The sequence below is a fragment of the Pteropus alecto genome, unplaced genomic scaffold (assembly GCF_000325575.1).
Source record: "Pteropus alecto unplaced genomic scaffold, ASM32557v1 scaffold239, whole genome shotgun sequence".
Classification (NCBI taxonomy): domain Eukaryota; kingdom Metazoa; phylum Chordata; class Mammalia; order Chiroptera; family Pteropodidae; genus Pteropus; species Pteropus alecto.
Genome location: NW_006494613.1, coordinates 14150580 through 14172320, shown reverse-complemented (window position 1 = coordinate 14172320; position 21741 = coordinate 14150580). Strand labels below are relative to the sequence as shown.

The following is a 21741-nucleotide window of genomic DNA, read 5'->3' as shown; positions in this document are numbered from 1 at the left end:
ACCATTCTTTCTTAATGCAATCACGTAAGGCCCTCGAATTTTACATAGTACTTTCTACAAGGTTGCTAAACTGATGTTTCCAGCCTTCTAGATCATTTCATTTAGTGCTTCTTCAATACACCATATAGTGTCAATAGCAACAGAAACATGAGTTTTAGAGTCAGAAGCATCATAATTTGGGTCCTGGGAACTCTTCTAGGATGATCTCCTCACTGTCAGTTATTTGCTTCATTTATTCTCACTTTTGTTTATGCTGATTGCTCTACTTGGAAAGTATTTATTTATGTCTAAGATGAGCTCATCTTTCAAAGTCCATATCAAGTGCCTCTTCTTCATGAATACCCCAAATTAAGTGATAACTACTTCAGAACAGATCTTATCCCGTTTGATTTCATGCCTTTCATATACTTCTTTGCTTATATTTTATAGGTTCTATTTTCCCAACTACTAATACTTTAAAAAATTTCCTCAATGACACACTGTATAGTGGAAGTAGTAGAAAAAACATATGAGACCAGGAATAAGAAAGATCTACATTATCAATAGGGCATTATACAATAACTGGCATGACACTACCCATTTACAGTGAGGCACCTTTTTCTGGCAATAGCCCTAATACACAAAGTTGAAACCCCAGTTGCCATGTCTCCTACGAGACCCTTCTAACCCTCCCTAAGATATTAATTTAAGAATAGGAAACTGACCCTAGTAAGAGTCCCTGGAATGTTCTCAATTCTACACTGTAAGGCGTGGAGATTGTTGGCATTCCTTCTGGTCTGCAATAGGAGACACCGGAACCAAGTGGCACAAGAGAGAAACATTTTTTTTAAAAAAACCTTAGCAATCTCAGTGTCCCTGACAGCACTTCTCTTTTTAGGATCAATTATATCGCTGTACTTCTTGTGACTCAGTCATACTCCAGTATCCTTTCATTAAATACAGGCATACCTTGTTTTATTGCACTTTGCTTTACTGTGATTCCCAGATGTTGCATGTTTTTACAAATTGAAGGCAAGACCCTCCATGAATAAAAAGATTATGGCTTTCTGTATCATGATGTTTGCTTTATTCTGGTGGCTAGAACTAGACTTGTAATCTCTGAGGTATGCCTATACGTTTTCCCTAAACTAGTTAGACATAGGATGCTATCACTTGCAAACTGACTAATATAAATTCCAACTTCATTTTGTTACCAGCTGTGTGACTTTTATCTTTTATCCAGTTTTCTTATACATAAAAAGAATTGAGAGCAGTAACACCTAAGTAAAATATCTGGTACATACTGATGTTTAATAAATCACTAGTTTCCATGTTCACTTTGGCAGCACATATACTAAAATAAATCAACAGTTCCTGTATTCTTGTCTTTATAATCTTAATAGTACCAAGCAATGAGATTTATTCAATAAATATTGGTTAAGAGTATAAAAAAAATGTATTCCTAAATGCTAAAAGCATTTAGAGGAAGCCTCTTGAGGATATATATTAAAGTAAAATGTACACATAGAATGAAATAAAAGATGATGATGGACATGCTAAGTAAGGGGTATATTAAGAACAAAGGGCTATGGATGGAAAAAGGCAAACACATCAACTATGTTTAAAAAGATGTAGATTAGTTCTGCAACAGATTTAAAGACAAAAAATGATAGTTGGAAATTATGGGAAAACATTCCATTCAATATTACACAAATGAATGTTTAACATATTAGAAATGCATATATTTATTCTCCAACTTACTCCAAAAAAAAATTTGAAATTCCTTAGAGAGACATTCTTAAGGTACAATATTATTTTTTTTTCTCTTCTGAAGAGAGATCTTACTTCCCTCTATCTCTGTTAACTCAAGAGAAAACTTTGTAAACAAAATGTAATACCAAGATCTTAATAAATTTGCCAGGAGAGGGCTACCAATATGGATTTTAGCTTTCTAGCAGGCAAAACAAATCTCAGGATATGGTTATGAAGCTCCCTTTTGATTGAATTTACAAAAGGAGTCTCAGGTGTTACTTGTACATTGGGTTTTGAAGGGGGGGTAAAAAAAAAAAAACACCCTAAAAACCACTGATAGTCTTCTTTGTGAAGACCAAAGGGAATGTTTAATGAAGCTTAAATTTTCTTTTCAAACAGAGGGTCCTTTAGAAGACAAAGCACCAATTTGATGTACAAACACCAGATAGCTAAGTACTAATAAAATCATCAAGTTCATCGAGTTATTTAGTTGCAGGAGAATAGGCTATAATAGGGTCTGTGGCCACCCATATAACATAGTTTTTCTTTTTTTTTTTTCATACTTGACCCGCTTATAGTAAGTAATGTTTAATAGCAGAGGCTGTGAATCAGCCTGCCTGGATTTGAATTTTGGTTTTATTATTTACTAGTTGAATGGCTTGAGCATAATATTATCTACCCCATAAAATCGTTGGAATGAATGAGATAATACACATATAAAGCAAAGACTATAGGAAGCACTCAGCAACTATTTGCAGCTGCTATTCTATATTTTTATTCATTCATTCATTCATTCAGTGATGATGATAGAAATGGGGTTAGTAGCTTACTCCACTGGCTTGAGATAGAGCAAAACTGGACTGTGGGTCAGGTACTGTCCTTAAGAGAGACAAAGGGTAAGCTGGTTTATAGGGAAGGCCAGATGAAAAAGACAACATAGACCTTATATATTGGAAAGAATCCTGCTCTTGAAATTATAGTGAAAATCAATTTTTAGGAGCAAGAAAAAGGATCCCAGCATTCACAAATATAGAGAAGTAGAAGAAATAAGAGGGCAGACAATCAGAACTTAGCCTACTCAGAAGGAAGGACAAAGAAGCAGGCAAAGGATTCCTTTCCAGTTAGGCAACTGAGAGTTGCACACCCAATTTCTATTTATAGAGGGTGACTGTGGCCAGGAGCAGGAAAGATAGGCATTGTTCTATTTTTAAGGTCCTTCCTTAAAGAGTAGAAATTGGTTAGCTATGAAAAGAAGAAAATATGTTTTCCTGTTTGTAGTTTATACTTGATTCCAGTTTACTTGAGTATATTAAAATGAAAAGACTAAAATACCTGTTTAAATAGTTTAAAACAGACAAGGACAGAGAACATTCCTAACCCCAGAGGAAAAGACATACTATAATAGTTATGACTATATTCTGTTTGGAAATGACTACGTATCAAGAAATAATAATGCCTCCTGATTCCCTCCTCAATTGAAATTCCAACTTATAGGGTAAACTTTTGAATAAAATTTATATAATCTAATAAAAGTATACTCTCCTACAAGTTTTAAGTCCATGAGTTTCTAGATCCAGCTCTGCTACTAATTGGCTATTTAACTCTCTTAGTCTGAAGATTTTAATCTGTAAAACAAGAATTATTAAATGAGTTTAGCTTTAAATCTTCCTTCAAACTATTGTTTTAAATATTTAAAAATTTAAAATTCAAGAGCACTGATTAAAAAATGTTTATAGCCCATTATCATTTCAGATTACGTTCAGCAAATGAAACCTAGTTTTCCCTTAAAAATAATGAAAAGGTGATATGGTAGGGTGAATGCATGTATGTGTGTGGGAGGGTATGTACTGGAAGCAGAAATTATTAGAATCTTTTATAAATATTATTCATGGTTTCACCTAATAGCACTTGAAGGGTACATACTACACTCTAAATTACATGATTGCTAGGTAAACATGATGCTTCATGTATCCTACTAATAACTCTGAAGTAATTCTTAAAATGTTTGGAAAAAATAATGTTCACACATTACCATTTACATTAGCACCTCAAAAACAAAATTCTTAGGTAAAAATCTAACAAAATATGCACAAGATTTTTATGAAGAAAACTTCAAAACTGGTTAATTAAATCCCAACTCAAGATTTAATATTTATTCTTCCCAACTTGAAATACAGAGATTTAATGCAATCTCAATAAAAATCTCAGGTTATTTTATAGATATTTACAAACTAATTCTAAAGTTTATATGGGGATGCAAAAGACCTAGAATAGTCAATACAATACTGAAGAAGAACAAAGTTGGAGGACTGATGCTACTCAACGTCAAGACTTATTATAAAGCTAAAGTGATGAGGACACTGTTGTATTGGTTAAAGAATAGACACGCAAATCAATGGAACAGAATAGAGAGGCCAGAAATTGACCTACATAAATAGGTCTGATCTTTGATAAAGGAGCAAAAGTAATACAATGGAGCAAAGACAGTCTCTTCAAAAATGATGCTGGAACAAGTGGACATCCACATGCAAAAAAAAAAAAAAATGAATATAGATGCAGACATTTTACCCTTCACAAAAAATTAACTCACAGACCTAAATATAAAATACAAAATCATAAACTGAATACGTAGATGACCTTGGGTATTGTGATACCCTTTCAGACATAACACCAAAGATATGATCCATGAAAGAAATAATTGATAAGCTGGACTTCATTAAAATTAAAAACCTCTGCTCTGTGAAAGACAATATCAAGAGAATTAAAAGACAAGCCACAGACTGGGATAAAATATTTATAAAAGATACATCTGATAAAGGACTGTTACCTACAATATACAAAGAACTCTTAAAACTCAATAATAAGCAACTCGATTTAAAAAAAAATGGGCCAAAAACCTTAACAGACACCTTACCAAAGAAGATATACAGATAGCAAATAGCATATGAAAAGATACTCCACATCATATGTCATTAGGGAAATGCAAATAATAAAAAAAAAAAAAAAATGAAATACCACTACACACCTATTAGTATGTCCAAAATCTGGAACCCTGACAACAACAAATGCTGGTGAAGATGAGCAACAAGAACTCTCATAATGTTGTTGGTCGTAATAAAAAATGGTACAACCACTTTGGATGACATTTTGGCAGTTTCTTACAAAACAAAACATATTCTTACCATACATTCCAGCAATCATGTTCCTTATAATGACAGATAAATGTCATTATATATTTGTCCAAACCCACAGACTATATAACACCAAAAGTGAACCCTAAGATAAACTGTAGACTTTATGTGATTATGATGTGTCAGTGTAGGTTCATCCTTGGTAAAAACTTCTGGTGAGTGATATTGTTATGTATGTGTAGTGGCAGGGGGTATGTAGAAAATGTCTGTACCTCCCTCTTAATTTTGCTGTAAATCTAAAACTGCTCTAAAAAGCTTATGTCTTAAAACTAACACTCTAAAATATAATTGGTTCATTAGGATACATACCTTAAACACACTATCAGTTTACTGGTACATGATCTTTTTTTTTTTTTAATTTTTAGTTTTTACAACCTACTATTGTTTCTTGCTTAACATTTTCACATAACTTTTTAAAAAATATAAAGTTTAAACTCTGCTAATCAGTCCTCCTCCTGTTCCCCATCTTAACATTTCAATTTCTACATTAAGAACACTTACCAGATACAGTACATGTCCCCACTCTGGAGCTGTGGAATAAGAAAAGATTCACAGAGTTGCAAGGCTAACATAGTCTTGCCTTCTTTTTCTGTGTTACAGATGATATCAATTCCACTCTTACAATCAGTTTTCAATAAATGCTATAAGAAGAAAAGAAAAATCAGTTCATATCATTAAAAATATCTAAAAAACTAGTTGCAATAAATGTTTAAACATTGAGAAGAAATTAGATTTCTCGTTTTCTTCTACAAAGACAGTAATGAATTGTACAACAATTCTCATGGTTTATAATATCTACAGTTTAGGACTATTAATCTCATTAATGTCCATAACTTGTAAGAGTCTATATTAGGAAAGGATTAATTCTTTCATTTTGAAAAAACAAAATAACAAACATGAACATTTAATTTTTTAATATTTTATTTAAAAGGCAAAATCATAATGCTTCTCGGTTTTTATTTGACCTCTGTTACACCAGAAATTCAACATAAATATGCTTATTAACGAATGTTTTAATTTCATCATTTGTTAATATTAGATTCTAATTCAATAGGAGCTTAAAGAATGGTGCCAGAGAGAACACATTTAGTAATATAATCTTGAAACCTTTGGTATCTGTGTAAAAGGAATTTAATAAGAATGGGCTACATTTTTTTTTATTGTAAGGTTACAATGAAGATAGGCAAACAAAATCTTAAACAATACCTCCCGGAATAGCTGATCTTCTACAGGTGACATAAAAAGACATGTGAAGAGTGCTTGATGGAAGTATAAGTCTTTACTGATTTCTGGGTGATTTATACAAGATTTAATAAGAGCCATTGCTTCAGGTATGCGTTCACAAGCAATTAGGTATCTGGCACGTAGTTCAAAGAACAGTGGATTTTCAGAACTTAAATATTTGTTCACTATATTAAAAAGAAAACAGACTCATTACTCTCAACAAAGATTTTCTCAAATGGATTGCTGTTTGAAACTTTATCACTAACATGTGGTACCTAATTAGATTAACTAGTTATTTAAACAGCAATTTCTTAGTAGGAGTTTATTTGTGAAAAGAATATACAGTTATGTGATTGGAAAAATGAAATAAGAGTGACACCAATAGTACTCAAGAAATATCTGTGGATCCCTTCTCAGTCTAAAAAGTAAAAAACAAAATTAAGTAAAAAACAAAATTAAAAAAAAACAACACCATGAAATATTATTTTTTCAGTTCACTAATGTTAAAATATGTTTCAAATAAAATGGGGTCTGGAATTTCTTCCTAGTCTAAGATTATGTAGTTCATCTCCTTACTGCCCAGTATTTTCATTACTATTAAGATTAAAAGGATGAATCCTAATTTGTCATTAAAACCACATTAATTCAAATTATACAGAAATATATCAATTAATGAAAAAGTTAAATCATAAGAGAAATATGTTCTATTACTTTTCAACAAAAGATTAAGCCAAAAGTAGGACTGCTTATTCATATGTGCTCATGTATCACTAAGGATAATTACTAACAAATACTTTTACACAATTTTAAAATATACAAATACCTTTATCTATATAAGTTTATTTAGACCTAACAACAACCTATGATAGGTATTATAGTATTTGTTTTACAGATCATAAAACCGAGTCTTAGAGAGGTCAAATGACTTGCCCAAGGATAAAAATTAAGTGGCAGAGCAGGAATTGGAACCCATATCTCGTTCTGAACTCAAACGTATTTTAATTAGTTATATATATTTCATCATTAGCTTCTAAAATGCCTAAGAGTGATATTTTATTTAGGTTTCAACATTTGCCTTGCAATTCTGTTTACAATATATGATAAGCAGACACTGAGTTGTATAGTTAATACAAAGATAAACTTCAGACTAGTCTTTACCCTAATAATCCCAACTGGAAGAGAGTCATCCATATTAATGATGCTCTAGAGCAGCTTTTCCCAGAGTGAGGTCAGTTTAAGTATGAAAGGACTAAGTATGAAGGACTATATATACATATATTGAGGCCATCAGCCCTTATACCAACCTATAACAGGTATGTTCTACTCCTACTCAGAGAAGTCTAAAAGCCCAAACTTTCTTTCTCCATGCTTTCACTCCTTTTGAAGCTGTCTTTGTCCAGCTCCTGTCCTCTCTGGCCTCATTCCCTATTCTCCTCATAGTTTCCTTCAGTCTATTACTCTTATCTTTCCTATATTAAACTCTTCATACTTTTCCTCAATAATCCAACTCTTCCTCTTCAGTTCTAAATGGCCTCCCTTTTCAGTTCTTTAATTCCTTCCTCAGACCCTCACATCAAGTGCAGTATATACCCTTTGTATTCCCTGGGTATATACCACTATACCACTGTCACATATACATTAGCCCTTTCCTCCTACTCTTGTCCTACCTCCCACCTCAACCCATCACTTTGCACTACTTCTCCTGGACGTATCTCTTCCTCTTCTCTTATGTCTTTGTCACAGTTGTCCACACTTGTATCTGGAGTCATCTTGCTTGCTCTTCAGCCCAAGAATCACAGCCCCTTCTCCACTCCTTTCTACTCACAACCCACCTCCACCGCTTAACCTGAGACAAATGGAAAGATCCTAACCTGCTCAGCACAATCTGTGGTGTAAAGTGTCTTTCTCACCAGACCAATGTCTGAATGGTTCCAAAGCTGGGAGGTCTTGTTTTTTTCCCTTTGACCATCTTATAATTGCACTCCATAGCTCTCTCCATGCTTTAAAATGTTTTCCACAGTTTGGTGCTTACTTACTACTCCTGAGCTTACATTCTAAGTTTTGGTGATCCAAAATATTCTATGGCTCAGGAATAATATGGCAAATATTTTTTTTAAAGAATTAATTAGAAGCAATTGACAGAGCCTCCTGCCTCAAAAGAAAACTGTGGCTCACAGGAACCACTGTGGATCTAGGTTGGAGAGGAGGAGATGTCAAAGAAGAATGCAGGTGATAAGGGAATGAGAGAAAATTTAACTTCTATTAATGGATGAAGTTTGGGAAATACTGCTCTAGAGTATTTGGAATTGAAATTTACTTAGTCACCCATTCACTTATGCAGTCATCATGTGGTCATGCAATCAACTAATACTTATACTTGAGTACCTACTCTGTACCAGGCACTGGGCTAGGTGTAGGATAGACAGTAGTGGTGACAAAAATTAAATGAGTTCTAGCACTCACAGTTTCCTATATAAGGGAGATCCCAAGGGCTTAAGCAGGGTGTTTTGTTTTTATAAGAGTGTTCCTACTTAAATAGATTTTTAAAATATAAAGTGGCAAAAACAAATGAACTCTGTAAGTAAGTAACATCTGGACAGTAAATGCCTTAACACTCTGAATTCACATCAGAATAAGTGGGAAATAACTAGAAATAAATGTACCTAGTCTGGTGTCAAAATTCACTCTTAGGGCAGGTTAGTACAACAAATTAAACACACTTCCTGTGAAAATACATAACTCTTATTTAGTATTATAAAATAAAATAAAAAAATCACTATTACTGCTCTAGTTAGAAAATGAAATTGTGTTAACTTCTCACAAATGCTGGTTTTGATTTTGAATCTCCTGAAGTACCTATCTCCTGAGATGCTGGCTGGGCTTTAAGAACAGCTTGCAACACTGGATCTTCCCATGGGCCACCATCTCTAATGATTCGAGTCACCAGTTCCAGATTCACATTTCCATATCTGCGGAGGTGATTCTGGCATTCCTAGGAGAGAAAAATCATTTTGGCTTTGTGAATTTAAAGGGGTTAAAAACTAAACTTGATCATCATTGTCAATAAAATGACTGATGGCCAATGAGGCAGCTATTAAATTATAAAAGAAAAAAGGCTGCTAAGTAACCTACATAGGGTATCAAAACCCCATTAGTACACAAATAGACTTTAATGCCAAAGGTTACACAGTTTGTACATAATTGGACTTAGGAAATCCCATTATAATAGGGATGAAGTGTAACCTAAGGAAAAAACTTAAAGGATGCACCATTTCTAGGAAAAGAACCAGGTTGCAAAAATGTAAAGCTTAAATTGAATGCTCAGTTAAATTTACTTGAGGGCTCATGAAGTTTCTGTTAACAATGGCAGGCAAGAGCCTGACAATAAGCGGCAGTTAGAGGGGTCCAGTGCAGACTCTGGTTGTCAGGTAGACACATAGGGGCCCTGCCCCAATCCGAAATGTATAATCTTAGTTGTGGTAGAAGGCTGGAAGATAGAAATGCTATTCCATTTTGTTGTGTAAGTAGATTTGTAGTCTTGAGATGAAGAAATGACAGGCTGAAGGAACAAACCCAACCTATAATATGAAGACTTTGCATTAGGTTTAAGGTAAAACTGTATTAATAAGTTGGGCATTAACTGATAATTTGTCTATGCATTTTGTTTTTTTAATATATATGAAACGTTTCTAGAGAATCTGTTATCTTAGACTTGTGATTATAATATGAATTATGTAACAGAAGTTAAATATGTAAGCAATGTTTAATATTTAGGAAAACCTGGTTTGCTGAATTTATAAATTTGATTTATTAGATTTAGATTTACAAGATTTAAATGATTATGCTTTTTTAGTTGTTATATATTTTGTTCGGTGTTGTATTTTAAAATGTTTCAGGGTACTTAATTTGGTAATTTTAAATGATTAACTGAAAGCTTAGTGAAGGTATGAATAGATTTATATTTTTAAATGCATAAATTGAGCTTAAATCCTTGAGAAAAAAAGGATATTAGAATTGGCAATGTTAAAAATTTGAATAAATTGCACATCAATTAAAACAAAAAAATGCCAGAATTTCTTTCTGTGCTCAAAGAAAAAAAATCCCTCAGACAGTAAAAGCTTATTAACAGTTAAAAAGCAAAGCTTCAGAATAAAACGATATATGTATATTCACTTATTTTACTTATCGGATAAATAAATCACCAGGCTATATACTCAAAAGTCACAATAAACACGTTGCTTTTATTAAAGTGTCATGTTTTTTCGTCATATGAACATTCCAAAGTGATATCTATATGTCACTTCTCATTCCTTGTTAAAATATACAAGAGGTTTTCTTTGTTTTATAAGAGAACAAGGCAGTAGAAGAAATCAAATTTTAAGATTCAATCAAAGAAGTCAAAGGATCATTAAATCAAAACATGAAAATAAGTATATTCTAAAATTCATTTAGGACATTCCCAAATTTAAACAAGCAAGCAGGCAAACAAACCCTCTAAACAATGGGCAAGTTACTTAACCTCTCTGTGCCCCTTCATTTAACTCCTGCAGAAAGGATACTAAAAACACCACTTTCATAGGATTGTTGTGAGGATTAAATAATATACAATATTGAAAAGTCCCTGGTACAGTGCCTGGCACATAGTAAGCACTTAATAAATGCTAGCTGTTTTTTTTTTATTATTTTTTTTTAACATTTTGAATAAATATTTTAGGACACTCAATTGTCTCAGTATAAAATTAACTTCTACATTTCCATGTGTAAGCATGTTATAGCATTTATAAAAAAAGACATAAAATTATTGATCAGCTGTGCCTTTTTTAACACATGGGACATAGTAATGATCTATGTCAACAGCTTAATGGTAAAAACAATCAACAATATCAAACCTCAAGGTAAATAAATTCCTAAATTACACTAGACACATATATTGGTGCCCCTAAAATTCAAGCTGGCTTTTAGTCCAGTCAGAGCACAAGAAATAAATAAGGTGAGCTGGGTGCTATCCCCTGAATCACCTGGTGAAATTTAGCTCTGCTGCTGAGCCCCTGGACAACCCATCTTTCTAGCTGTCTGAGAGTAAGTGAGGCATCAAACATGCAGACATTAGCACTGCAGGACATAAAACTGAACTTAGGCCTAAGTCAAGATATGGTGAAACAAGTCTATTGCAAATTTTCTAAACTTGGCTGAAAATAAGAAACATTTCAAGGTCTTATTAAATAACAGATTCCCAGGCCCCAGTTCAAACCTAGTGAATCAAAATTTCTAAGAGAAAGCCTTGATGATTTGTAAATCTAACAACCCCTACACCACAGCCAATTTTGGCATACTTTTTGACTGCAACTCCTACAGTTAGTATGTACTTTCATAAATGTTTATACTATAAATTATATACTTGCATTCCCATCTATCCTTCCATTAAAAATTAGTAGAGTATCTTAAGTTCATTTTTTCTAAGATAAAAATTATAAATATGAGTTTGTATTTTATGTGTCTACTTCTTGAGTCAAGTATACCATATTTTGGTGACAAATTCTATGGAAAATAGCTCTAGATAGGAAATAAAGATGAAGTAACATTTCATTTTAGCTTCTTTAAAAAGACACAGGATGAAAGAGGAACAAATAAGTTTGTATTTTTTGGCTTAAGTAGTATGGTAGCTTAAGTAGTATGGTAGCTTTTTTGTAGTATGGTAGTAGTATGGTAGCTTTTTTTGATATTTAGTGTAAAAGCCTTCAAAGTGAAAAAGGAAGCACAGAAATCACTGCAGAATTCACAACTTATCTTTCCTAGATTATACACATATTGTGTTTTTTTAAAAATGTTTACTTAATCAAAGATTGGGACCTATATATTAACTTAATCCTTTATTAATAAGTCATCTGTCTGCTGTCACTGATACCCACTGCACAGTGCTAAATATAATTCCCTCAGAAATGTCCATTCAACCTGTTCACTGCCAAAGGTAGAGAGAAAACACAACTCCTTCCTTTTTCTTTTAGAATCCATGTGGCGTGGGCTTAATGTTTTGTTCTGGAAGATTTTTCTTCCCTGAACTCATTGCCACTTTGCTGAACTCTAATTGGCCACTAGAAGATGTCTGTGAAGCTGTAGATCAGTGTTCTAGCTATTCTACATACTTGATCTGACCCTTCGGCACCTTATCATAGGATGAAAGTCATAGTGCTCCAACTTCATATTTAAAGAACTCTGGACTTACCTACCTACTCAGTTATCTATTAAACTTCATGAATTATTTTCTCCAGTCTGGTCTCTTCCATGTTTCTCACACTCATCTTGTACTTTCTTACATATGCTTTTTCTCATATCACACTCTTGCTCCTACAACTTCCTATAAACCTATCTAAACCTTCCTGTAAACCTATTTAAGTCCTTTCCTATCTTTTCGCAGTCCCATTTTTCCCTGAGAAGGCTTCACTAGCTACCTCAATACATAATAAACTTAATTCCTTCTCTTGCAGTATTGAAAGTCTCTACCAGTCCACTCTTCTGGTATTCATATGAGAAAGGCCTTGCATTATTTAGTGTTAACATCTTCCTACGCAGTTAAATTCTTCTTTAAACAGAGTCAGGAAAGGAAAGGTGTGCCAAAAAAGATATATTCTAAATAATAAATAACTTTTTAAATCAAAATACGGTTTTACTGAAATACGTGTAAGTAGACAAACTATGCAGTATACTTATTTTTATAACGAAATGCAGATTTCAGAGTAAAATCCACAGCCATATTCATTTACAAGCAAGCTATTGTAGCCATTCAAAGCAGAAATATAAAAGGTCTTCCATGTGGTTAATTTTATTTTTTAAAAAGCATTTAAAATACAGTAAAATATTTATAATACTTTGAAATGAAAAAGATCATATCTTTTATTATATAATAAGTTTGTTATTATATAATAAATAATTTTTTTATTGGTTATCTTATGGCACAGCTCTTGAAAAAGTTGTAAAATTTAAAGATGCTATGCAGTTTTCTTTTACAGAAAGACAATTATCACAAATTTGCTATTCTTTTCTGTGGTTTCTAAAGAGTATTTACCTGATGTTTTTGAAAAATTAAACACTGAGTTTGTCCACATAAAGAGGACAATATAACAATGAAAAAGTTACTGTTTTTTCAAAAGAAAAGTTCTTATGAAGAAAGTCATTTAAAATGAATGTTTGGAAATGTCTGCATTATTACATGATTGTTGTTGCCAAAAATCAATGTCACCTGCAATGCTTGTATCTGTGCCATTCAAAATCTTAAACTAGAATTTTCTGTTGAAAAATCTTTCAACTGGAGAATTTTAATGAGTTTTCAGTTCATTTGTTGAAAATGGTTAGTATTCAAGAAAACATTGATTGACCTCCGGAACAACAGAAATTCAGTACTCAGATTTCAACAAAACTCTGTATATTTGGTGAAAGGCATTTAAAACCAATAATCATAATTTAGAAGAAATTTTTTGTCTATGTGGATCTACCAAAGTTATCAAAGTTTCACCTATAATAACTTTTAAAACCTAGTACCAAAGTAAATTGAACTTAAAATAAGACTTTGAAATACTATATGACCAAGTGTTAAAATTTTTTAAAAAAGCATATTCACTCACACTGGTGTCATTAAAGCTTTTATAATTTTAAAACACTATTTATATTTATCCTTAAATGTATTTTTATGTTTCATAATGTATATAGTATTAGTACACATATATAAATAACTAATATACATATAATCGGGATATGCACTTAAACTTTTTTAAAAAATACCTGGATGGGAGTGATATCAAAAGTCTGGAACTCCTGGTTTAGATATTACTTGTTTTTACATTTGTGTCTGGAATCAAATATAAAACTTATTTTCTTCTGTTAATCCTAATGTCATATCAGTTTTCTTTAACATCTCCCCATCTGCTTCTTCCTAGCCACTTATATAGGCTTACACTCTAGTCTAGGACTTTCATCTGCTGTCACTCAGATAACCACATTAAAGTTTCTTCTTCCCTCTCCCCAATAAGGCAGTCTTTAGAAGGTTTTAAAATGTTAGACCATGAAGCATTTAAAACAGTACAAATAAAACATTCCTTTAAACCTATTCTTTCGATATATACATTATTGCAAACACATGGTTATTACATCATTTCTTATAATAGATTAGGGTATACTGGAAAGAATGCTGGTTGAGAGTAAGACTTAGGCCCTTATTCTGCTTCTAAAAACCTCAACTCCATTGGAGCTTAATTTTCTGATATGCAAAATAAGGTATTATTGGATTAAATAATTTGTAAGGTGGCTCCCAGTCTCAAAATTATAAAAATTCATGAATACCTATAAATTACACATATCTGATTTACTAGAATCATGTACTTTAAGACACTGCTTTTGGGACTTTTTAAAAAAATGAATATTTAAATTAAGCAATTGGTCTCTGTTTAATACTCATTAAGTAGTAAATGTAAATGTTACTTAAATTAGTAATCAGAGTTTTATCTGAAGGGTAAGCCAATCACAAATACAGTAAAACCATCAACTGAGAGCATAATCAAATTTCAAAATTAACTTGTGGTTGCTATGCTAATGAAAGCATGAAAGGTGAGGAAATACTCCTCCATTAACATTTTTAAATAAGTAATGGAATACTGGCCAACAGAGAAGTGCTCTTGTTACAGTTCTAACCTGTAAGACAGACCCTGAAGCAGAGTTAAGGTGTATGCAAGATTTATTTGAACACAGATTCCCACACAAAGGAATAAATATGAAATCTGATTCAGCAAAAAAAAAAAGCACTAGAGTCACTCAAGAGAACAGATCGCAGTACTGGCTATGCCACAAATTGGGCAAGTTATTGAATCTCCAATAAATATTGCTGAATGGATAAATGGACAAAATCTCTCTGGCCTTTCGTTTCATCATTTATTAAACAGATTGGACTTAATGCACTCTACAGTTCTTTACAGCTAAATTTTCTATTATCTAATATTTTACCTTGGAAAATATAAACTACTTTAAGCACTAACATGCTGATACTTCTAGTTATTATGTATTAGGGCACTAAAGAATCAGCTTTCAGTGAACAATGAATGCCTCACTGATCCTGATGTGCTTTCAGAGCAGTTTCAAAGTGTTAATCCTATCACTAATTTTGAAAGCACTTATATGCCTGCTCCTGACAACACAAGAATGCAAGATGCTCAGAATATAAGATCTTTGTTTATGGTTGGATACTATGGTGTGAATAACTATTAATGTAGAATGTTTAGTACCCTCTTTTAGATGACTGCTGTTCCATGTATTAGGGCATACTGACGTTTCCGAAATATGGAACTTATTGATGCTGACATCCCTATTTTTTGGAGACTTGCTCTTGGTCCCTTGAGCTTAAATGTCTCAAATTTATTTATTATATATTTTAAGCTAGAAATAACTCTGACTCTCGTGTCTCTTCAAAGTGATAATAGAATCTCAACAGTTGAACTGAAGTAAGGTGTTTCCTTCTCAAACAGATTATTAAAAAAAAAATACACAGAGAAAGTGAAAATATTTCTGAGGTTATGATATACAAGAATTATTAATCAGGAGCAATAATTTCAAAAAGATAAATGCCAGTGGGAAATTATCAAAGCTTTACCCATTTCAGCACAAGATTTATCTGAGGAATACAATCTTTACAAAATGATTTCAGAATCTGAAACTTTAATTTTAACATTAATCCTTTCCACTCCCAGTGCTAAATATGTGGCACAGTTGTGTTTCTTTCATAGAGTGAAATATTTTCCCTTATACTTTTCTTACGATTTAGCATACTCAATTTCTTTTTCCTACACTGTAAAAGTAGAATACGCAAGTAGATATTTGATGGTTTCACCCTATGAATACATTTATTGATTTCTCCCCCATCTCACTGTACACAGTGGTAACCAATGGACATAAGGTAAATGTTTCGGACAATATATCTCATTGTTTCTTGTGTTTTAGAGTTCAGCTGGATGATACATCTCTAAAAGAGTTTTTTTAAAAAGAAATGGCTAGACATCAGAAATGTCTGTGGAGTGATTTATCCTTCATTTGTGTAGGCAAATATATCAGTACGAAGGGATTAAGACTACAAAGTATTGTAAACCCAGGAATGAAAGTCAGTCTCTGCATTGTTAGAGAAACTATCAAACCACAGATAGAATATAGAGGGATTAATGTATTGATAATAGTGGAAAAATTTAAGGAAGAAATGTCAAAATGGTGTTGAGCAGAGAGAGGAAAGAACTTCTATTAGAGCAGAAAACAAGGGAACACAATTTTGAAAATGCTACTCACAAAATATCTTGCTATTAAGCTTTAAAAAGCCTGTAAACCAGGGCTACAAAGGTGGTTTTCAATACCAAGATTAGGACTTTGCCAAATTAAGTTTTTTGGACAACTTATTCCAAGAAGTCTAAGATTTTAGTGGGAAGTCAATAGTTATGAATTTTTTTCATATAAGCTAAAAATAATAAAATCTATGAAGTATGCTGGTTTATGATGCCAATAAATATACTCTAACTTCTTAGGGGAGATCAACATTTACTCCAGTGAAACAGGGTGGACACAACAATTTATTTAACCTCCTCTCTTAATGGCTGGTTCTTTTACTTTTGATTATTTTCTGCCCTCTTCTTATGATGCTATTGCAGTAAGACAGCCTGAGCTTCCTCCTGCTTGGGAGGTTATGTCCTCTCCCTCCTTCCCTCACTAACCCAAAGAAGGACAAGCAGAATAAAAAATTAGGTAGAGTCCCAGGAAAGAATGTTTAAGGACTACTTCTAGTCTGAACAGAACAGATCTCTGTGACTTATACACTGACCCCAAGGGATGGGGATAGAATTGTCTCTGAGGTCAGGGCAGGCTCATTAAAACATCTGCAGAACTCTAGCAGTAAGGCTTTTAGATTACTGGTTGGCATTTTGTGGACTACCCTAAGGTCTCTTATTTTTCTAAAAACAAACAAACAAACAAACAAAAACAAAAAACACCCTTTATAATATTTATTTTTCTCTTGATTTATGAAAGTAATACATGTTCTTGGTTAAACAAACAAACAAACTAGGAAGGTACAAATATAGACCCATGAATCTAACTATCATTAGACACTAGTACTTGGATGTTCCAAAGATATTTAAAACTGTGTCTAGAATGGAACTTACTTACCTTCTTTCTATACCCTGCTCTTTCCCCTATAACCATTGCCACATAGTGAATGGCCCTATACTGTGTGGTTACTTCAGCTTAGATACCCAAGAATATACTCCTCTATCTCCTCTATATTCTCCTCTATCTTCCTTACCCCCAATCCAATCAGTGCATTAATATAAGATTTTAGTTCCAGATTATTGTGTGTGCTCTTATTTAAAACCTGTATTTTCTTTTTCCAAAATCACTTCTGACATTAATAGATTTTTCACAATAGGCAAATTGACAATAGTCTACTAATTTTAACTTGTTTCCTCAAGTCTGCCCTATTTCTTTTATTCTGTAACAACTCTATTTGTAAGTTCTTTGTTTTGATCATCTATTTATTTATTCATTTATTTATTTATTTATTCATCCATCTATCTATCCATCCATTTATTCATTCATTCATTCATTTATTTATTTTCCTGATAAGAGGGATGTAGTTGGTTTGTTTTCCAAGTATTTGGACGATTTATTTCTGTTGCTCTCTCTTACAAACTATAGGGCTTGGCAGCTATATTATTAAACAATATTTTTCTCTAGAAAAACTCCTTAGACATTATCTATTGATTCTGGCATTTGTTATAATGGAAAAGTTCATTGCAAGCCTGATTATATTTTTTTCCTTTGTGGAAATCTTGTTTGTTCTACATGCATCCTGCATTTGTAGGAACTTTCCTTTATCCTGAAAATTGGAGACTACAATAAGATAGGCTACATGTAACTATGAATTGAAAATTAATTTTTACAGATCATTTCCTTCATTGATTTGCTTTTTTCTAGAGCTACTGATTGCCTTTACTACACTTTGAATTTAGTAGTTTCATCTCTATACAATATTTTACCCAGACATTCTTTGGGGTTGTCCCTTCTTTCCAATGTCACTTCCAGTTGCATGGAAGATACCCTGAACTCAACCACAGCAAAAACATAACTGATACTTTTTAACTGTCTTATCTTACCACGTAATTGATAGTAACTGCTGTCATTCTCTTTATTCATCCTCATCTAGACTATCTAGAACAGAGATATTTACTAATAGGTAAATAAGTCTTTGTCAAACCCTTCAAGCCCAAACTATGAAAGAAGGGAGAAGTTTATAAGTTAATTTGTTAAATCAATGGTCCAAGAGGCAGTAAAGAGGAAACTACAATGGGAGACAATCACACCATTATAAGACTTTCATAACTTTGGGTATTGGGACAGGCTACTTTTGGTTTAGGTCATACCTACCTTCTCTCAATGGAAGGAATGCTCTCAGGCAGAGCCATATATTCCATGTTTTAAAATGCAGGTATAACAGTCAGGATTCCAGTTCTGTGGGCTCTGGTACACACCTGGTGCACTTTCAAGAAGCACCAAGAAGAATGAGATTGGTCACAACCAAATGCCCCACCATCTGCTGTTTCCTCCACAGCCTCTGTTATAAAACTGGTATGGGTAGGGGCATTACTGGATAGTACTGGAAGGTCTCACTTCTCTCTCTCTCTCTCTCTCTCTCTCTCTCTCTCTGTCACTCATTCCTCTATTTAATAACACATCTGGTTAATCAAGTACTATTTGGCCCATCCCACACTCTGGTTTTGTTCCCCAAGTTCTTAATATAGGTCCTTGTCCTAGTTTCTAGAATTCATAAGGAGTATTTTCTTTATTTTATATTATTTTTGTCATTTCACTGGGAATCTACAAGATTTAATTAAGTTAACGGGGTTTGGAAACCCAATGTATAAATTCAATCATAAGCCTATGGGAACTTAACAATGAACAGTTAATAATGAAGTAGATACATCATATAAGAAATGTGTCACTGTCTTGTGTTGAGGTAAAGGAAAATTATTGGAAGCCAAGGGCTAAGCAAGCTTTTAGAAGCCAGTAAATGGAACATCTGGCTCTAAGAATGAAGTTTCTTCTTGGATTAAGGCAGAAGAAAAATTATAGTCAGTGGATAAGAAGACTTAAAAATTTCGACTTAAATAGCTCACGTTTTAGAATATCAGAAATTCATGGAAGAACATAATAAGCTTAATCGAAGGCTGGGTTTTGGTCTTATTGTGAAATTAGAAATCCAGGTAGTATGACTACAGAGCCCACATCCTTCGCCAGACAGGTTAATCAGGCTTGCCTTAAACCTTAAGACAGATCATTTTGCTAAGAATGTTGCCAAGCTGATGACTCTATGCAGCAAGTACAATATTGTTTCCATTTACAAATGAAGAAACTGACACAGAAATTAGCTAAGATGATAGAGAGTGAGTGGCAAACTAGGATACTCAATTGTTAGAATATGTGGTTGGGGGTGGGGAGTGGACACAGAAGGAATAATTAACTTAAATCCAGCAAAGAATGTTAGTCCCTTGATGACTCAGTGTGGTCCAGAAACCAGCTCCATAAACATCATCTCAGAGCTGGTTAGAAATGCAGACTCTCAGTCCATAAGCTGCATTTTAACAAGATCCCCCAGATATATGGTAGAGGAGAAAGAACATGATCTTAAGCTGGTATGAAACTATATGAAAAGAGGACAGAAAGGAACCACTTGGGGAGTTAGTTTGCACTAGTATATAAATTTTATTTGAATTCTAAATGGTGACATTGAGATTGCTATTGGTTTATCAAAAGTCAGTTGAAAGCCTGGAAAATCCACAAAGCTTTTAGTAATGCAAAGTTTTAGAGGGATGTACATGATGGACTTCATGTTGGCCACTCCTGGGTCTCTAAGGGCATAGACCTGGGAAGTACCTGCAGCAACAGCTCAGTTCAGAAAATGGAGGACGATTCTCCAAGTAAAGTGAAAATGGTAACAAAAGGTGAACTCTCTCCTAGGAGGCAGGAGTTATAGGCTCAACAAAAATTGAGAGTAGGAAGAAGCCACAGCAACAAAAATGGCAGATATAATTTTTAAAAACACAATAAAAAAGGGAAGGAGTGGGCTTTAGAATTTGAGGAGGAGATAGAAAAAGGTGTAAAACTATGAACTCTTCCTTGAGAAAATGATTATTTTGATAACTAAATTGAAATCTTGCTCACAAGGAAAATAATAAAAGATATCCCTTCAAAATGTTATTTCACAAACTTAAAACAGAAATCAAATATCATCTCTCACCTACAGACAGTTCAGAGGGTTCCCATTGTCAGTGCTCAGCTGACATTTCCATGAGGCATTCCCTGACCACTCATTTAAAACTGAAATTTCTTCCCCCAATACCACTACGCCAGCATTCCCTTTCTCCCTGGCCTGCTTCATTTTTCTCTAAATTATTTGTCACTTTCTAAAACATTTTTACTTTACAAAAGTTTGGTTTATGTCTTTCTGTTTCTACACTAGAATTAAATTCCACAATAAGTGGGTTTTACTGTTTTTGCTTACTAGTATTTGTCTCAGAGCTTGGCATCTAGCACATAGTAGGGACTCAATAAATATTTGCTGAGTAAAAGTTAAAGAATATCCGATTGCCAAGAACACAAGTGTCAAAGCAAAAACCGAAAAATCAGTAAGATTTAAATACTTCAGTATAGGCTATAATTAAAATGTAAGCTCCATGAGAATAAGTATTTTTACCTTTTTTGCTGAATGTAAGAATGGATAAAGTAAAATGTTCAATATAATGTACCTAATTTCACTGATTTAACGTGCACCTTTTTTTTTCATATTTATACAGCTCTGAAATCATAATAAGCTGTATAATCAGTGCTGTATAAATCCAATGATATCTAATATCCAGTTGTATATCCAATGATATCTTAGAGTCCACGTCAGCCTGGTAATGAGGTTATGACGTAGTTGTCATTCTGCTTGCATAGATATTCAAAGAGACAGCATGAAAACTTGCAAAAGGGTATACTGGTGACAGAATAAAATCCAAGACTAGCAGAGCACTTTAACTCTTGGGAACCAAATGGTATGAGTTGGGTATAGGGAAATTAAACTAATTTAACAATACCCCTGAAGTGGGAGTCAAAGTAGGCTAGTTAAACAGAACCATAAAGCCAGCTTCAGCTTTTAAAAGCCAAGTACCAATAGCTTTTAGTTTTTCACCAACACTTTTGATGTTATTGAAAACCAAATGATATAGAAAAAAAGACATTGCTAACTAAGTGGAAAGGCAAATCTAGAGTCAGATTCTGAATGTGAAGAAGTTTTAGATATACCTTACCAGTGGTTCCCAACCTTTTTGGCACCAGGGACTAGTGCTCCTCTGAGAATCTAATGCCTGATGATCTGAGGTGGAGCTGAGGCAGTGATGCTGGAGCTGGGGAGTGGCTGCAAATACAGATGAAGCTTCGCTCACTTGCCTGTCACTCACTTCCTGCTGTGCGGCCTGGTTCCTAACAGGCCACGGACTGGTACTGGTCCATAGCCGAGAGGTTGGGGACCCCTGCCTTT

General features: G+C 33.4%; 1 protein-coding gene across 4 annotated transcripts in view; it reads right to left on the bottom strand.

Moving 5' to 3' along the window:
• ZNF654 (zinc finger protein 654) overlaps positions 1–21741 on the bottom strand; it is a 74026-nt gene that overhangs the window by 10833 nt on the left and 41452 nt on the right. For 2 of the 4 annotated variants that reach the window (XM_006926247.3, XM_015600174.2), the window contains exons 4-6: positions 9003–9138; positions 6129–6331; positions 5424–5563 (exon numbers count right to left, since the gene is read on the bottom strand). In XM_006926247.3, the coding sequence (XP_006926309.1) occupies positions 5424–5563; positions 6129–6331; positions 9003–9138 (479 nt within the window). The remainder of the gene's footprint in view (positions 1–5423; positions 5564–6128; positions 6332–9002; positions 9139–21741) is intronic. The other 2 variants (XM_025042493.1, XM_025042492.1) reach the window with 2 other exon arrangements.